This window comes from Melospiza georgiana, chromosome 14 (genome assembly GCF_028018845.1).
Source record: "Melospiza georgiana isolate bMelGeo1 chromosome 14, bMelGeo1.pri, whole genome shotgun sequence".
Taxonomy (NCBI): domain Eukaryota; kingdom Metazoa; phylum Chordata; class Aves; order Passeriformes; family Passerellidae; genus Melospiza; species Melospiza georgiana.
The window spans coordinates 2,826,603-2,845,891 of NC_080443.1; the positions used below are offsets into that span (position 1 = coordinate 2,826,603).

Consider the following 19,289-nt stretch of genomic DNA (forward strand, 5'->3'; position numbering starts at 1 on the left):
GCTGATCAACTTTCGCACATTTTTGTAACGCTTCTGAAAATGTCCAGGGGAATCTTAGAAGCATCCAGGCTCATTCCCTGGGAATATACTCTCAGGAATCTGCCATTCTGAGAGTCCTCTGACAGGGTGCAGCTGAGTTTTACCCATGATGTGCTGCCAAGCACCATAAATGAATGCAGCTCAGAGATGGCAGGTTGTTGCTTTTTTTTTTTTGCCAGACAGAACAACAAAGTGTCAACCTCTGACAGTTTTTAAAACTGAAATTTAAAGGAAATATCAAACCTTTTATTATTTTTCTTTAACCAGTCAGAGAAGAAATGCTCCCAGAAAGAGGGAGGATGGGGAAATTTGTGGGAGTGAAAGGCGCCCTGTGGGAGTGAGTCAGCACTACATCACTCTGGCCTTATGCTGATAAATACTTTTGGGATTAGTGGCATGGTTTTTATGGCATCAAATAAAAGGGCAGGGGATCTGGTGCAGCCATCTGCTGTGTGTGTGCACCACTGACTGCAGTGGGGCTGTGACTGCTGCTGGAATTGCACTGGATTTGGTGATAACATCATGTTTAATAGGGTTGGGTGTTTTGTTGCAGTATCTAGAAGTCCTTAGGTACCTTGAATCCTCTGCAGAGAATTCCCTCTATAAGAGGAAATGGAAACACAGAGTGGGGGAATTGCCTGATATAACACAATCCAGCACAATCTATGAGCAGCAGGGCAAGACAGGAACAAACCACAGCAGCTTTGGATCCCAGTTCCACAGCCTGAACACCTCAGTGCAGTGGCTCCTGTGAAAAACTTGCTGATGGTTAACAAGAATTACTGGTCAAATAAATGCTGGGCTGCCATTTATTTAAAGTATTTAGCAGAACTAGTCTCTCTGTTTGTTTTCCAACAAAAACCCCACAAAGCTCCTCTCATTAGATAATTAATATAATATAATATAATATAATATAATATAATATAATATAATATAATATAATATAATATAACAACTATAGCATAAGAGCTGTAATTGCTTTACTAGGGTTTAGGCTCAAGAATGTTAACAGAAACTATAAAAAGGAAAGGAAAGGAAAGGAAAGGAAAGGAAAGGAAAGGAAAGGAAAGGAAAGGAAAGGAAAGGAAAGGAAAGGAAAGGAAAGGAAAGGAAAGGAAAGGAAAGGAAAGGAAAGGAAAGGAAAGGAAAGGAAAGGAAAGGAAAGGAAAGGAAAGGAAAGGAAAGGAAAGGAAAGGAAAGGAAAGGAAAGGAAAGGAAAGGAAGGAAAAGTGGTGCCTTCTCAATACCATGTAATAAATAAATGCTGCATTTTTTATAAGACTGCCAAGAATATGACATAGTCATGAAAGCAGGGAGAAGGTTGTAGGAGACAACCTCTCTCTAGTACACTGGTGATAAAACATCTTATTTGTTATTGCTTTCTATGCTAAACTACATTTCTTCTGAGCAGATTTGCACTGGCAGGGTGGTGTGGGGTTTCCTCTGAAACCATCTGGCCAGGGTTTGATCCCTCATAGCAGCAGGCTCATCAAGTCATTGCTAGCACTTCTTTGCAACGTGAAGAACAACCAGGTTCACACTCACAGTCAAACCACAAGTGTTTCAAGCAGCAGAAAAGGGAATATCATACTCATAAGACCCTACTAAGTTCCTTGGCAGACAAGGAAACAGATATTTCTCTTTTTGTTCCCATAACTGCAGACCATTGTGAACCAGTCTGCAGGGAAGTTCTTTTTTGGGGAAGTTCAGTTTAAGAAGACTCAGAGTATGTGACTGCAGAAGGTTCAACCTCTCCTGAGTTGGCAGAACTGCCCTCACACACGTAACAGATGATTCTTCTGCCTCAAAAAAACGCCAGCAAGCCACCTCACCTCTGCTACAGCCACCAGATTCTTTGCTCATTGTTTCTGCTGATACTGGCAGGTGAGAAGGAGATTAAATGGCTTCTAGCTTCTAAAAGCAGGAAGTTGCAAATGGCAGGAAAATTACTTCCCAAATTATACAATGCTAGTTTGTTTTCAACTATTTTCATAGAAATTTTCCATTCTGGCAAACAAATGATGAATGGGACAGCATTATGGAGATGTACATTATGGAGATGTGCATAGGAATGCAGTGTGTGACCAACAAGGTGTGTGTGCTCTGAAAAAGTAACTTTCAGTCCAGCGGGAGCACTGGTGTTTATTCTAAGGCTGCTGCAATATTTGCTGTGGCACCCTTGTGGTGTCCCTGTGCCAGCCCTTCCCTACATCTCTCCCTCCTCCCTCTCCTCCCCATCACATCCTCAGTAAAGCAGAAAGTAAAGAGGATGACAGAATAATGTTAGAAAGTGGTCAATGAAGTAGGATGGGAATCACTAGAAAATCTCAGTCAGATGAGTTTCAGGTTTGCTTATATTCATATTTGACTTTCAAATTCTGATACAGTCAGAGTGCAAAGCCATTCTGTGTTTTCACCCTTTAGGAGCTTTTACAATATAGATCATCTGAGATGTATTTTCTACCTTTTTTCAGCTCCCAGATGAGCATGTGACCATATATTCATCTTAAAAGTTCAAACTGAAAACTCTTACAGCTTTGTGAATTCAGTAACCATATGGCAAAAATGCAGTAATATTTTTTCCCCACAGACTTATATAGAAGATTACTAATACTTTGTCTATTTTTTTGTATGGCAAAAACTCCTATTAGAAAAGTCTGTGCCATTTTAAAAGGACAGACTGCAGTCCATAGAGCACAGAGTGTCAAGTGCAGTGTCCAGCCATGGGCAGTGTGGTATAGACATTTACTGTGTCCCATGTGGGAGCAGAGATCCTTCCTGGTGCTCAGGACCTCACCCATGACCACAGCCCTGTCTCCAGCCCATGGACTGCCTGCTCTGTGGCTCTGTGGTGATTGCAATCCACCAGAGATCTCTCAGGATATGCTGTGCCCTTCCATGTCACTGCCATATTTTCTGAAAAATCCTCTTTGCCCAGGATTCTTCTCTTGGGAAGCTGAGAAGCCTCAGAGAGAAATGTAAACAATAATTATCTGATTTGCTTCTCCCTGTTTTGCTGCTTTGGCATATGGCTATTGTTTACCATCAGGTGAATGTTTAATTGGTTTCATGTGAACTGTTTTTACTTATTGACCAATCACCATCAGCTGTATCAGACTCTGAGGAGTCAGGCATGGGTTTTTATTATTCATTCTTGTCAAGCCTTCTGTCTGTATCCTTCTCTTTCTTTAGTATAGTTTTAGTATAGCATTCTATAATATAATATTGTATCATATAATGTCATATAATATCATATATCATGTAATATCAAACCATATATCATATAATATCCTATAATATCAGCCTTCAGAGAACATGGAGTCAGATTCTCATCTCTTCCCCATCCTGGGGTCCCTCAAACACCACATATTTCAACTCTCAGTGTTGTTGTTGGTCCAGGTTGCTCTCTCTTGTCCTTCCCAGCTCTCTGTGCTGAAGAAACCTCCTGCTACCACAGCCTGGACAGGACCCTTCTCTTTTGAGCTTCCATTGCCTTTTCCCCAACCTGGAAATGAAACTCGAGATCATTTTAGTAAGGATGTATTATAAAAGAGGATCTTTATTGGAAGGCCTTCAGGAGCAATTGTGGAAAGATGTCCACAAAAGCTCACCCCCACAGGGATCAGTACATATTTAGAGGTTTTAGGAAATTTGCATAATTGATAAAAAGCACCAATTAGGAGGACAAGTGGTGATTCAATTTCCCCCAGGTCAAGCCCCTTCTCTGTAGTCCCCCCCTCAGCACCAGCTGAGCTTGGTCCATGAAATGGATCTGGAAGAGTTGTCCTCAGCCTTGGTTCCAAGGAAGAACCCAGACAGGAGAGGAGTCTTTTACCCCCCAGGTCTTGGAGCTCTGGGATTTGTTTTGTCTTCCTGCCTAGGGAAAGGCTATGGAAAATTATGGGAAAATTAGCTACTAATACAATAGGCTACAGAGCTACAAATATATGTGCAAAAATACATATATTATGTATTATTATTATTTATATTATTATGTATTATATTATATATGTTACATATATACATATATATAATAATAATAATATATATACAGAGAACACATAAAAGAAATAAAAGGCAAAACCCAAACCAGCATCAGTTCCAGGATCAGCACAGTGGTGGAGTGGCTAAATATTTTGTTAAAGTTTTTTTCATGTTTAATATCTTGTCACAGACAGGAGATTTATGCATTAGCATTAGGATGGGGATATATGTGTTAATTTTTTCTTGTGCAAATGTGGTTGACTTTAGAACAAATCCTTTAGTATGTCTGTTTAAGAATAATGGCATGATTATTGCAGAAGGCAAGTTTTACATCATGAAATCCTAGAGCTGTGGAATGGTTTGGGGTGGAAGGGAACCTTGAAGATCTTCCAGTTCCAGCTCCACTGCCCTGGGCTGGGGACACCTTTCACTAGTTCAGGCTGTTCAAAACCATTCTGGCCTTGAATACTTCCAGGCATGAAGCACCCATAGATTCTCTGAGGATGTGCCAGTGTCTCACAGGGAAGATTTTCCTCCTTGCATAAGATCCAAGTAATATCTTTCAGTTTGAAGCCATTCCTTCTTGTCTTTTTGTCCCAGGCCCTTGTCCCAAGTCTCTCTCCAGCTCTCTTGGAGCTGCTTTAGGCACTGGAAGGGGCTCTGAGTTCTCCCTGGAGCCTTCTCTTCTCCAGGTGAGCACCCCACCTCTCCCAGCCTGGCTCCAGAGGGGCTCCAGCCCTTGGAGCACCTCTGTGATCTCTTCTGGACTCTCTCCAGCAGCTCCATGTCCCTCCTGTGCTGGGGACCCAGAGCTCTGCAGGTGAGGTCTCACCTGGGCAGGGCAGAGGGGCAGAATCACCTTCCTTCACGTTCTGCCAACACTGATGTCCAGCCCAGCACAGGGCTGGCTGTCTGGGTTGCCAGTGCAGGCCAGGTTGAACTTCTCAGCCACCAAGACCCCCAAATCCTTCTCCTGCTCTCAGTGCACTCTCTGCCCAGCCTGTGTTTGTGCACCAATGCATGTGCAGGGAGCATATACAATTATACATGGAGAATTATTGCAATAACATTGTGTTCCTCTATGGGGTATGACCATCACTCACACCACTCCTCAGTTTTTACCTTCAGTTCCCCCAGTGAGAGCACTCTTCATACCCACCAAGAAAACAGCTGTCCTAAGTGAAGTCATTGTGTCTTTAATGACCACAGGAATATCTGCTGTATTTAACACATTGCTTTGGGAAATCTGTTCTGCCCACCCCAAATGGTTTTCTGTCTTAAATCTATCTGCTCAGAGTGATGTGTGTTATATAAATAAACTACACAGGCAGCACGTTTGTCAATCAGCAGAAAAGGCCCTACACCCTCTATCCTGGGCACATGTACTTGGTAAGCATTGGTTTCCAACAGATAAATGTAATCAAGGTTTATACGCTCACAGAAGCCAACAGGATGGGATTTTTTCACTTGGAAGATCAGAAGAAAATTGTAACTAATGTTGTGGAAAATTACTTTGATATTGCTTTCTCAGTACAGCATCACAATTAGGTAGCAATGTGAAGCACAGGGAAAGAATAAATGAATAGTAACAAATCAACACAAACAGCTACTGTCAGGAGTACTTTGCTCAGTGAAAGTAATGTAAGCATTACTTAAAGTTTTATGACTGTGGATTTTATACTGGTTTAAGTATTACATCAAGGTCTCACTGTCATGCTTGCTAGGACTTAAACAATCAAGAACAATTTCTGAAACAGACAGATAAAACTGAAGTAGCAAAGTATTTTTATTAATCTTGTTTCATAAGTTGTTCTAACCTAAATTAGAGATGACTGAACATACTAACAATGAAAAATGTCCTTTTGGACAATGCAAAGGTTCCTTTGCTGCTTTTTGGTGGAAAATGAGTGCTAGCAACTTCTCTCCAGCCCTGCTGATTCCAGCATCTGGCAAATGTGTTTCACTACACAGGAAATACAAAAGCAAAGGCTAATCCAGTAAAGCTTTTCCATGCAGAATCTGTTGTCCTAAGTAGCTTAATGATTCGTGCATTTGTTCAATTCTCTCGAGAGAGCAATCAGACAAGCAAATTATAGCAATATCCCATCTCCATTAGAACCAGGCCCCTTTATGGAGGAGCACTCTGAGCACAGCCAGGGAAGGATCCTCCTCAGCACGCCAAAAATGTCATCTGAGATTGTCAGATTTTCACAGGAGTCTGTCCAGGAAGGAAATATGCCAGCCTGTATTTTGAAATGGAATTAATGGATATTTTTACCTGTGTTCTTTAAGTCACCCAATATGTTTCAGTGATAACTGGTATCATTCTCAGTCCACTGGGAGTTGAAAGCACTTAACACACATGAAAATCAGCCAAACAGAAATAAAAGTAATTGTATTGAGCACCATTTACTCAAGGGTGCAGTCTGGCTCCTATTAACATAAATAGTAATTGAATGTGAGAATTGAGGAATTGATTACACACCTTTGGCAGTAACAGCATGGTTGGCATGTTTGTGTTTTAGGTATCCACAGCAATTACACACTACACAGTGAGTTTCCCTGCCAGGGGCAGGAGCTCTGTTCAAACTTGCTTTTGTTTAAATATGCTTGGGTGTCCCCTTCTCCAGTTGCACTGCTCTCAAAAATCACTTCCCAGAGCACTACAATCAGCAGTCAGCATTCAAGAGGTTTTTAGCAGAGCACAGGTCAAGATGAGGGACAGACAACAAAAAAAAAAAAAAAAGAAAATTGCACTGGTTTTGAGACCACACTAGGAAATCTTCTCTTTCAGGAGCAAAGAATTAACTTTTCAAAGTAAAGTTCCACATTCTTAGATGCATGAGAGTACTGCCTGCATTTGCTGTCCATACATCTTTCCCCCTTGCCATAAACTACTGGCCAGTTTCAGTCAAATATGGCCAGTACCTCTGCTTTTAATCTATAAACTCTTTTGCATCTAAGCATACAAAAATAAATTGCAAAAGCACTGAAGGAACTAGTTAATTCCCTGCTTTGCACTACACTGCAGATTCATTACTTCTATAGTTTCAGCTGAGTGGCTGCTTTCAAAATTGGTGTGTGTGCAGTTGGACTAAATAAACAACATATTAAAGTACAGACTGTTTAGTGACATGGAAACAAGCACTTAACAAACCTAGACACAGAAATTAGCAATTAATGTAATTATTTAAGAGTTCCCTGTGTTCCAGTTCAGCTTATTTTAAAATGTTAGCAATGATTTTAATAGACACAGTTGTGCTTGCTGTACAGTGAAGATGTCAAATGAATAAACGTTTTATGAGGCATTTGTTTAGTCAGGGGACAATTTCAGAGCAAACACAGGGGCCAAACCCCAGAACACAGTGGCATTATCCTGGATGAGAGTAACTGCACTGGCATTTGTCTAGGCTCTAAAGCAGCCTCCATTACAGCCACAGTCAAAGAGAAAAGGACTGTAAGTAAATCAAGAGATCTTGGGTGCTTTCCTACTTTTGTGCCTCCCTTTAAAAGGAAACTGCTATTTCAGCCCACAATTTTCCAGTTCTCCCATCTCTGTGGCCTTTGTGGCTCTCCACAATTTCAAGTTAGCAGTGCAGGAAGATGACATGTATATGGATAATAGTTATGAAAGGTTTAATTGAAGTTAAGCAAATTAAGTGAATGCATCCTAAAGTATTTCAAGTTTCTGATGTGACTCATTCATACATCTCTTATTTTGCATCTCATGACACACTGAACACCACATGCAAGTGAAGGCAAATTCAGATTCAGAGGTGTGCATTTCCAGGAACAGAACTTTTGATGAAATCTCTCATTTTCACATTTACAGTGATATAGTTGGTAGCAAAAGTTGATTTTAATTTTAGCAGAAACTTAACTCCACCCAGCTGGACCCTATGCACGTTGGCAAAGGTCCCTGTATAATCAATTAATTGTTTCTTGGAACTGTTTTTTTCAGCAAATTTTTTTTAAAGAAATTGATAATTACTTTCAAGGTAGCCTTCATTAAGCATGACACACCTTTTTTGAGGAATCCTCTGTGAAATATGTAAAACACATTGAGAATATAAGTACAAAATATTGAGCATGAAAGAGAAGCTGATTCAAATAGAAACAGGAATGCTAACCTGGTGTCTGCTGATGAACTATTTCTTCTGGATCCTGCAGGTGAATGAAGACCACGAGCCCAACTGCTCCAAACAGCAAGATGAAGGAGAACATACATGTCAGCCTCATCATTACTGTTCTCAGATCAATCCAGTTTTATAACCCAGGAAAAGAACTGCATGTGATCTCCAGGGCACTCTGCAATCATAGTCCTCGTCCTCTCATCTGGAATTCTGGTGCAATATGCCTACAAGAAGTAAAAAACCAAGTCAAACCAAACTTAGCATAGAGTGCATTTATTTTCCCAATGCAGATCAGTAGATTTAAGTTCTCATTTAGGCCAAATATCTGATTTCTCTAGTATTTCTTTTGTACAGTTAGTTGCAATTACCCAGTCTATTTCTGTCCCATCAGTTATCTTTAATTTTTTTCCTTTTTTTTTTTTTTTTTTTATGTAGTAAAGATTATGTAGTATAGGGTTAAAAATTCCACTGGCAGTGGAACTGGTTTCCAAAATGTAACCAGATTTCTCAGTAGTACATTATTGGACACAAGGGCTCAGCTAGAGGTCAGCAATAGGCTGCAGGGGTAGCAATCACTTTGCTTTCCCAATATTTTTACTGCAAATGTGACCTGCTCTAAAGGAAAGTTTCTGAAGCTGGATTTTAGATACAAAAGGACTGTATAACATCAGTTTGCAGGAAGGATGGGTTGTGGAGAGGTGATGATTCAAAGCAGTTATGTCAGGAAAAGTCTTTAAAGATTTGTTCTTAATATGCCTGGAATATTTGGTGTTGGGGCAACTTGTATGCTTTTCATGGTCTCCTTAGGAAGCTTTTAATTTTCTGTGGTGTACTGGCATTCTAAATTTCTAAAATGCATCAATGAAGAACATAGGGTGTGAAAAATGAAGTCATTCTGTGACTCTGACTGATAAGGTTATTAACATTATTTAGTGGCAACTATATTTATTCAGTGTGTAAAGCAGCCAGAGCTCCAGGCCAGGAACACTGGGGATGCTTGGATCTTAAATGGATGCAGAGCCCTGCATTCTCTCTCTGCATAAGCAAATTCAGCTTTATTCTCTGTTCAAATTATGGCAGACAGTAATTGTGTATTCTTTTTTTCACCTTAAACTTTTCTCACACCTTTACAAGTAAAACTAAAAGAAAACATTGCTAAGTTTTTCAGCACTAGCAAAGGCAGGTTGTTACAAGTCCTTTTGCAGGTCCACTTGTGCCTTTTGTGAATCTAGTATGGATGGACATTTGCATTTACTACATATATTTATCTTTAAATGCCAAATGCTTTAAAGCACCAGGGGAGTCAGATTGGCTTTCAAAGTAACTGTGTTCCACTTCCAACCACTGTTATGAGCTCACAGGGAACACAACCCACCCTGTCTCTGGGTCCCTGCAGGGTTTGTTTGGCTGCACAGGCAGGGGTTTGGATGAATGGACACTTCCAACCAAATCCGATGGTGGCAAAGCCAGAACAACTCCAAACTCACACCATCACTTGGTAAATCCAGTCAGAGCTTTCTAAGAATTGCATTGGGTTTTCTTACATACAGGATTTCCTTTCTAGCACCTATTTATGCTCTCTGCATGCCCATGGGGAGGAGGAAGCTCCAACAGGCACAAGGCAGGTGCCCTGCCCGAGGGTTTTCAGGAGGGCCACATGATGAGATGACGATGATGATGATGATGATGATGATGATGATGATGATGACCACGATGAGAGGTGGAGGGGCTCCAGTCTGGCAGCCCTGAGTGCTGCCCCTCCCTGTGGGAATGCCCCCAGCTGGAGGGACACAGAGCTGGTGAGAAATGCAGAATCATCACCTGAGAGGGAGCAGCTGAAAAACATCCACCCCCAAATAGCAAGGGTTTATATTTGCTTAGTGGTGAATTCTAAAATCTCTTTTTAATGAATTACACCCTTGAGCAAGTGTGGGTTTCTACAACAATTATTATTATTACCTTAAAATGTGAAACCATTTTCCCTGGATTTCATTTGTTGAAATGTTTTTGTTTGAAGTAGAGGCAGCATCAAGAAAGGAGATCCCTAGCCAGGTTTTAATTAGTGCAAGAAATGCTACAATAGCAGTTTTTAACAGTTAGAGTGTTCACATTATTCCACATCCTGTAGAATAACTGTGACCAGGAATACAAAACCTTTTAGGTTTGACATTACAGCCTCTCCAGGACACCTCATGATACAACAGTAGCAAAGCTAGGTGAAAGCATATATTTGAAAGAATAAAAGGCCACATTTATTCTTTAATTTTAGTTTAGTTTAAACACTCTAGTTTTGCATAATTAAAGAAAAAACTGCTGCTTGTTGCAAGTAGCAAGCACAGGAGTCTGAGAAAGAAAGAGATCCTCTTTCCTCTCAACAAAATGATACCTCTCAACAACACACAAACATCAGAGATCTCTAAATTATGGGTCTAATCTTTCCCTCTCCCCATTCTCCTGTAATTATTTTTCCAATCAGTTGACTTTAATTAGCATGTCCTCAGTGAGCAGAGCTGGTGAATGGCAGTGCCTGGTTTAGGGATGCTGAGCAGGTGCTTCCCAAGCCCTCCCAGGCTGCTCCTTGAGCTACAGGAGCAGAGGAACTCTGGAAGCAGTTAGCACTGACTGATAAACGTGAACAAAGTATCCTCATTAAGGAAACATTTCAAAATACCCTTTAGACTCCAATCACATCATTTTAAAGATGGATGAGGGAAAAAGCCTACAAAAACCCAAGTGCAGCTTGACCTCACAGTTTCATCAGGCAGTACCTCCTCAGGCATGTGATGGATGCTTCATGGGGGAGCTCTGGATTGACCCACCCAGAGTCCCAGCATCTGGGGGATAGAATTTGGATCAATCCACACCCTTCAGCTTGCACTTTGCAGTCACATTTTTTAACTGTGCTCCTCACAATGGACAAAAACATATTTTTATAATTCTTGGCATTACCCAGAGTGCAAGCAGATAAGGTTGCAAGCAGCTTACAATCTGAACTCCATTTCGAGCTGCCCTGAACCTATTAAACAGATGGAAAATGATTCATTAGAATGTGTAATAATGAATTGAAACATCTAACTTCTAATTTATTCTTCCTTATTACATTCCTATGATGGATAAATCTCCTAGGTACGAATATCTATTTTCCCAAGCTTTCCCATTACCAGAGTATGTGACTGCCCTGCACTTGAAAGCAGCACAAGTGTGCACAGATAGTAATTAGCTCTCAGCACTTTCCAGTTCAAAGACATTTATCAATCACCACAGTACTCCTATGAATTGTGAGCTGAGGAAGCATTAGCATCAGATAGGAGAATGGGTGTTGGATCATTAATGCAAGACTGGTAAGGAAAAAGATGTACAGTTTTAGGTAAAAAAAAATCTAAATATGTTTCTGGAAAATGCTTAAATATTATAGCAAAATTTCCAGGCAGCAAATCTTTTCCTTACAAACACAGAAGCAGAACTAATTTCTCCCTGCTCCCAAGCAGTATGGAAAGACCCTGCAAGGATTTATTTAAATCTTCTGACAAAAGTGGCTCCTAAAATAGTGCTATGTAGATCTGCTTTTGGCAATCTCTGCCTGGAGGCCCAATGAGCAAACATTTTCACTGTGAGCAGTTTGCTGTTACAGCACTGCATCAGTCCAGGAAAGAAAACCCCTCTGCTGTTTTGTCCCTGTTCTGAGGTGGGTCAGGCTGCACTCAGGGTGGTGTCTGATATCTCAGGGCTGTTTGTTCATCCATGGATGCTGCAAATATGATATTTTCTCCCTTGCTGTAACAGGGCAGTGTGAAGAACAGCACTGATGAGATACAATCTAAGGGCATGGTGTAATCCTTGGGTAGAAACTCAGGAGCCGGCCTTTGGTCCATCTAGAACTGGATCTTTTCCTAATCACACTGATGCATCAAAGGAAAGTAAAATAAAACCCTGCAGAGCAAAGTGGCAGGATAAGCTGTCCCTTTTCCCCCAGGAAAAGCCTTGTTATCTTCAGCTGAGGTCAGTATGAGTGCAGGAAATCTAAGACTTAGAAAAACATGGGATCAGGGTGTGATGGTGTTCACAGGGGTTCTTGGATGAGGGAAGAGATGAGGATCTGACTCCATGTTTCAGAAGGCTGATTTATTATTTTATCATATATATCACATTAAAACTATACTAAAAGAATAGAAGAAAAAGTTTCATCAGAAGGCTAGCTAAGAATAGAATAGCAAAGAATGATAACAAAAGTTTGTGGCTCAGCTCTCTGTACAAGCCAGCTGGCTGTGACTGATCATTAATTACAAACATCCAACATGGGCCAATCACAGATGCACCTGTTGCATTCCACAGCAGCAGATAACCATTGTTTGCATTTTGTTCCTGAGGCCTCCCAGCTTCTCAGGAGGAAAAATCATAAGGAAAGGATTTTCCATAAAAGATGTCTGCGACATCAGGGTATGCAGCTCTCACAGCACTGCCAGCAGCTGCTTACCAAGAGCTTGGCCATTTGCAGAGATCAGGAGGGACAGAGGCTCCAAGGCTCCTACAGCCCCTCCTTGCACTCTCTGGCTGCTCATGCAGCCACCCTGCAGAGCCCAAGCTGCCTGGCCCTCTGTAATTGGTGCTGCTGTGCTGTCCCTCCACTGCAGAGCTGCTGGTGACCAGCCCAGCTAAATCAGCCTGAGGATGGAGGGCACTGTGGCAAGGTGAGAGCAAAAAAGGGTTTTTCCTCTGTGGAACCAGGGGAAGGGAAGAATCAAGGTGTGCCAGAGGCTGTAAAGGTGCAGGGCAGCTTTATACTCTCGTTTCCTGAGGCTTCACTGCAAGGTGCCAAGGCAGCTGCCAGTGAATCCAGGAACACAGACTAATGCCACATCAGCATTGTATATTGTTGTATGTACATCAGCAAGTCAACAAAACACCCAAAATCTTTGCAAATCACTAAACTATTTATTGCTAAATTGGACAATCACAAACCACCATGTGAATGAATGCAAATGCCCAGTTCACACATCCATGGCAAGCTGCATTTCTCATGCTGTGTAAAGTTTAGCTGCCCTTCCTGCAGCTGGGAGCAGGCTGGTGGCTCAGAGCAGAGCTGTTTATTCAAGGAAGCAGCAGTTTGCAGGTGTCTTTGGAAGCAGGGATTCAGGAACCAGCACCTTGTGTGCTGTTGGATGATCAGGGGCAGAGCAGCAGAGATCAGCTTGGGCACTCCTGCAACTCTGGTTGTGCCATTGCTGGAGGCAAACTGGAGCATCCCTCTGGTGCTGTGGAGCTCTGGGGAGGTGCCACTGGCCGGGTTCTGTGCACAGAGAAATGTGGCACTGCAAGGCACAGCCTCAGTGCTGTCCTACCCTTGATGGCCTGTCCAAAGCAGCCAAAGCACCACTGCTGGGATTGCCAGTTCAGAGAGAGAAATTTTTGATGCAGAAATTGTTTTCTAAGTCAAGATTTGCCTGACAGCAATAAAAACCACATGTTAAATTTCAGCAGTCCTGTAGCTGATCTAGAGAAGTTTCACTGGGAGATGTTGGCAACTGAGAGATGTGGGGGGTTTTTCCTTCTGTTGGGTTTTGTTTTGGGTGTCCTGAAAGGGGATCATAATGAAGCACTTACTTTCTGCGCTACTAAGACAATTTTACTTATGTAATGTAGTTAGATGTCAGAATTCAGGATATCCCTCTGGCTGTCCTGGACTGCCAACACCCCTGCCAGGGGTCTCAGAGACCCTGGCACAGAGCCCAGAACACCTGTGGGTTTGATTGTGACCCGTGGAGCAAATTACCAACCTTACATGAAGCTCTGCAAGCCACAACAGTTTAGGTAGAATAATAGTGAAGTTATCACAGGGTGGAAAAGTCGATTTTGGGGTTTTTGGTATGGGGGTTCAGGGGGCAAGATGGAGGGATCTGGGCATGTCCAGCCTTTCTCCTTCTTCTTCTTGGCCTCCATCTTCTGCTGTGATGTTGGCACTTACAGATTGGTTCAGAGTAGAAGCTCACTGTCTAACACAGGTGATGGGTATTGGACAGTAATTGTAAACATTGCACACGTAGTTTTTAGTATAAAGCCATAACAGTGCCCTGGGGGCAGGCAGAGTGCCTGGAACTGTCCTGCTGGATGGACCTGGGCAGGGCAGGAGAAAGAATTTTATAGATAAGGAACAATGAACAACCTTGAGACCAAGAAATGAAGAGCCCTGACTGCTTCTTCAAGCACTGGGCTGGGAAAAGAGACTTTGAACAATCTCGGGGTCACTGTGACCCAAAGGACCCTGAGATGGACCCACTGAGCTTGGGACCAGCCCAAGGAGCTGCCACCTCTTCCCCTGCTGCCCAAGCAGCCTCTCCTGCATCCCGGTGATCCTGCACATGCTGAGCTGAGCACCTCTGCTGCCTGCCACCAGGGCACCCCAGCAGCGTGGCAGCAAATTAGGCAGAACTTATTGCCTATTAACAGCTCTGTTCTCCAGTCACTGGTGTCATTACACATCTTGGCTTTCAGCATCTCTTCCAATTATGCAAAATGGGGAATTCTGGACAGGATGAGATTCCTGAAAATTACAGGAGCCTCTTTTGCTCACCTATACATCAATCCATTTACCCAAAAGAGTGTCCAAAGGAGGGTAAGAGGCTTTCTCTAACTCTGGTGGAAACTTGTTCTGTCATGTATCTGTGAGTCCAGTTCTACTCTCCTTCATACACCAGTGTTGTCCTTTGAACCCACACAGTGCCAGAAGGGATATTAAAGCCATATAATATGCCAAAGCCTGAATTTCAGCATAATTGCAGAAAGCTGTGGTATTGTTTGATGTCGCTGAAGTCAAGAGTGGTAATGTATGACTCCTTTTTCCCATTCCAAAAGCCCTGGCAAATCTGCTAAAGCTGCTCCTCTCACTTCCATCACATATTGCAATAGGAAGGGGGCACTTCTGGTTTCCACTTTCATCTACAATTTAAGACCAAAAGGGACAGCACTCAGTAAACAACCAAAATAATCCTTTCAAAGTCAAGAAGATTTCTCTCCTATCTTTCTGGGTGCAAATTGTTGCAGGCTTCATGTGTTACTAATCTCCTCAGTACTGCAGCAGGGCCCCAGGAAGTCAACACACACCTCTCCAAGATCCTCAGGGCTTATAATTCTATTCCTAAACTAAAACATAATCTCAAAAGCAGTTTCCCTTGAAATGAAAAAAAGCTTTTACTGTGTTTCAAATTACCATCTCACAGGAACTGCACAGTGACAGTGTAAACAGTTGGTGTCAATAATGAACTTGTCCAGCTTTTATCACACTGGAGGGGAAGGCGCACAATTTTCACAGCAGCCCAACTTTTCCAGGCACTGCCTGGCAGCAGGATTTACAGGCATGTTATCCACATCCAATATTACATATAGAAATATGCTGTGTGGAGAACACTGAACTCTTGTAAAATACAGCAGAAAAGTTCTGGTTATTCAGCTGGCCACTTGGTTCTCATTACAGCCCAGTTTGAAATGCCTCCCTTCCCTCCACTTGCCTCAATCTCTCTTCTATTTAAAGTAACTCTCACATCCTCAAAGGGTTTTTTAGGTTATTGCACTGTCATATAACAGGTATTGCAAATGAAAATGTCGTCTCTCAGAAGCTCAATGCACCTGGAATAAGCTGGATTTCCAAGGGTACCAAACAAGTGATTACTCCACACCTCCTTCCTCTTTTATGTCAGTATGAAGTAAATGTAAATTTGAATTTTTTCTTTATAATTTTTTTTTGCAGTTTTAGGTGTGTTATGATGAAGAGGAAAAGGTGACAAAACTTAAAGATTTTATGAGCAGCTGATATATATATATATATATATATGTGTGTGTGTGTGTGTGTGTCTGTGTGTATAAAAAATTAATATGTTCCTTTCTACTGGGTAAAAGTTTTATTCCCATGCCACACCTCTTGATATCAAGATTTTAAATTGTTTTTATAGCAATAATTTTGAGTGGTTTTTTGTAAATATATGTGTGGGGCCCTCCTCCTCAACATTATGGCTTAACTTCACTATATATAATATGTAGTTCATATAATACAGTGCAGAGGTTTGTGATTCCTCTATGGTATTTCCTTTTTCTAAAGGACAAAAGTATCTGAAGCAGAGAATCTGTGTCTGGGAGTCAAAAGAAAGCAAAGAAAAAAAAGAAAGGGAAAACAGAGGTCCCTGTAACCTAGAAAACAAAAACCTTTGTCACCAGTGAGGGTGGTTTTAATTGTGGAAACAAAATACACCAAAATTTCTGCAGAAGCAGAAGGAAAACAAGCTTCTGACTCACACTGTGTGGGTTTGTGGTGATGTTCTTCTAGAGGAAGAACAAAATAGTTCTCCTAACCTTGAAATGGCACATGTTGCTGTGGAGAGGGTTTCTTTATTGGCTCTAGCACCTTCTGTAATGGTGTACATTTGACTGTTCTCAGCTAATACTGACTCTCAACCCTTCCAGCCATTAAGAGTAATTTGTTTCTTATTGAAATTTGCTTTCTCCCTAATTAAAGATCTGTTTATTCAAGGTGCCTTTTCACTTAGACTATGCCTGTATGTCAGAGCTGAGACGGACACTGAAACCTCCAAGGTAAAAGAAGGGAAGTTTACTTTCTGACTCCAACATTTATAGATTTTGAAAAGTGACAGTGGATTGGAGGATGACATGGCTACCTCTCTAATGACACTGGACAAACCAACAGTCCATCAAATTTCTCTTCCTCCAGAAGAGAACATAAAACAATAATCATTTACATAAAACTGTGTGAGAAAATTCATTACAAGAATGTAAACATCGGAAGGCTTAGAAGAACTTAGAACAGGGTGACATCACACCCCTTCATCTCCAAAAGTTTTGCCTTTTGCCTTAGTCAGCTTTGGGGAAGGGGTGGAATCCCACCTGCAGCTGCAGCACAGGCATGCTTTGAACAACATGAGGGCACAGAGCAGGGGGAGAGGGACACAGCTGTGCTCAGATACGGGGCTGATTCCTCAGGAGGTGCCTGCACCAAGGGTAAGCCTGGCTGGGTGAGAAAGGAGCTGCAAGGTCTGTGTTTTCACAGGGCAGCAGACACCAGAGTGATGGTCACTGTACAAGAACTTGGACTGCTACATGTGATACACTTCCAGTTTGTCCTTTTCTGCAAGCTACTCTGCACCAGAATTTCAGACACTCCACACTTAGAGCAGCCAGAGGAAACACGTGGATATCAGGGCTACCACTCAGCCTTTTAAACAGAATGCAATTTTTGATATTGAGCTGTAATGAGCATCCTGAATAGGCACGAAATCTCTTTAAAAATCAGTCCTGTAATGCTGGTACAGTGGGAGAATATTACTATTTGATTTGCTGTTATTCAGTTATTTTGAAGCCCATTTTGTGTGATTTGTAATAAGAACAGATAAGGCAAGTAGCTGCTAGGCATACCCGTGTGCTGTGAATATCAGAGATCACTAAATGTCACCAGCAAACCTCCTGTTGTTCCACTGATGCTTGTAGGAATGGACATGCCCTGTTGACTCCACACAGAGTTTGTAACTCCATCCTTCTCAGCTTCTGCATTCAGTGAGGAGAAGGTAGACACAGCCTAAAAATTTTGTCCTAAAAACTTCAGTCCTTTCCTCCCTCTTTTTGCTGTAGTGTGGACAGGCAGAATGGTGCCTGCTCCAGGAAATGGAGCAACTGTCCAAGTATTTGTGACACTAAGGACATCTCCTGGGAGGGAAAACAGCCACCCTGGCATGGCTTTCCCCAGCATCCCTGCTCTGGCTGTACTGCTGAGACACCAGCATGCTGGGGAGCTGGGCCCAGACACTGAAGCAGGAAATCTAATACAAACCAGGGATATTTTCCTGTTTGGTGTGGGCAGCCCTGTGCCACACAGGACTGTAAGAGCCAAAATGAGGGATGTGGGACTCCAGGGGCTCTCCAAAATGCAGTTTATTCCATCCAAGAGGTTACAGCAGTCCAAGGTGGTAGGTGACAGAGCTGTGCCCACAGCTGTCAGCTCCAGCTGCAGGCAGGCCTGGAGACCCTTTGGTTTTGGTTACAGTGCATTATTTACTTTACTTTGGGTTACATTGCATTTTATACTTTTCTTTGCTTAGCATCTTAATACAGTAGAACAAATCTATACCTTAACTATTATCTCTAGCCTATCATAACTCCTGTAATTACCATATTCATGTCACTATTCTCCACTCACTAAAAGTTAGTACATTACAGTTTAAGCTAGAAGCTGTTTTTCAGTTTTCTTGCAGTGGAAAATTCTGAGACCTTTTTTCTACTTGCCACATTTGCTGACTTGTTTGCCTGTGCTCTCTTTCTGCTTGGTAAAAACATCTTGTTTGAGGTGGATTTATCCTTTGCTCTAAGTCATAAAAACCCCTTCTAACTAACACACCCTTTGCCTCCTTGGTTATCCAATAAGACTGGCTCAGCAATTCTTTTCTATATCAAAACTTGCTTCCATCTCTACTCCTTCATCAGACTCTACATTTAAAAATCTTTCTGCTAAGCACACATATCTGTGAGACTTTCTTGTCAAACTTTCATCCTTCCCAACACTGGGTTATTCACCCCTTCCCTGTGCCATCTCTCCTGTGGGCTGACACTGACCAAGTTCTGGCTGCGGGCTCAGACAACATCACTGCAAACTCAAATTATCTGCATTTGGTACAGAAATCGAGGCATCCACACTCAAAAGAATGGAACTAGATGGAGATCTAGTTGGAATTAGATGATCTTTAAGGTCCCCTCTAAACCATTCTATGATTCTATGGCTGAAGATCAAAGAAATTATTATTAATTTACTGTAATCACTCACATTTAATGGTTCTGTAAAAGGCAAGCATAGTATTGGGGTTTGACTGTAAACAGTGTTTTGTGCCTAATCCTTCTGTGCAATTTCCACTGGGAGCCGTCCCACATAAATATTTTTATTAAGCTATCCAAATTTAAAATCAAGACCTTAAAAATAAAATAGTTACTGACCTTTCAGCTCATTTATAATTAAAATCTGTTCTAATGTTGTTCACATAAATAATAGATAGCTGTTTTCACAGATCGATGGCTTCTCTTGCTTTATAAGAAACATTTTGAAGTAAAATTACTGTGCCTTTAAGTCTAACAGGAAAATTTGAT

At 41.7% G+C, this 19,289-nt stretch overlaps 2 protein-coding genes across 7 annotated transcripts in view; both read right to left on the reverse strand.

Annotated features, from left to right (window-relative positions):
* Positions 1–8,240, reverse strand: part of KCTD15 (potassium channel tetramerization domain containing 15) — a 246,319-nt gene extending 238,079 nt beyond the window's left edge. Inside the window, exon 1 of the mRNA XM_058033941.1 lies at positions 8,154–8,240. The gene's annotated coding sequence lies outside the window, so the exon portion shown is untranslated. The remainder of the gene's footprint in view (positions 1–8,153) is intronic.
* CHST8 (carbohydrate sulfotransferase 8) overlaps positions 1–19,289 on the reverse strand; it is a 203,026-nt gene that overhangs the window by 151,696 nt on the left and 32,041 nt on the right. For 5 of the 6 annotated variants that reach the window (XM_058033924.1, XM_058033928.1, XM_058033927.1 and 2 more), the window contains exon 2: positions 8,154–8,380. In XM_058033924.1, coding sequence (XP_057889907.1) covers positions 8,154–8,265 — 112 coding nt within the window. In that variant the 5' untranslated portion in view covers positions 8,266–8,380. Of the gene's footprint in view, positions 1–8,153; positions 8,381–11,105; positions 11,132–19,289 lie in introns of those variants that run through there. The other variant, XM_058033925.1, reaches the window with a different exon arrangement.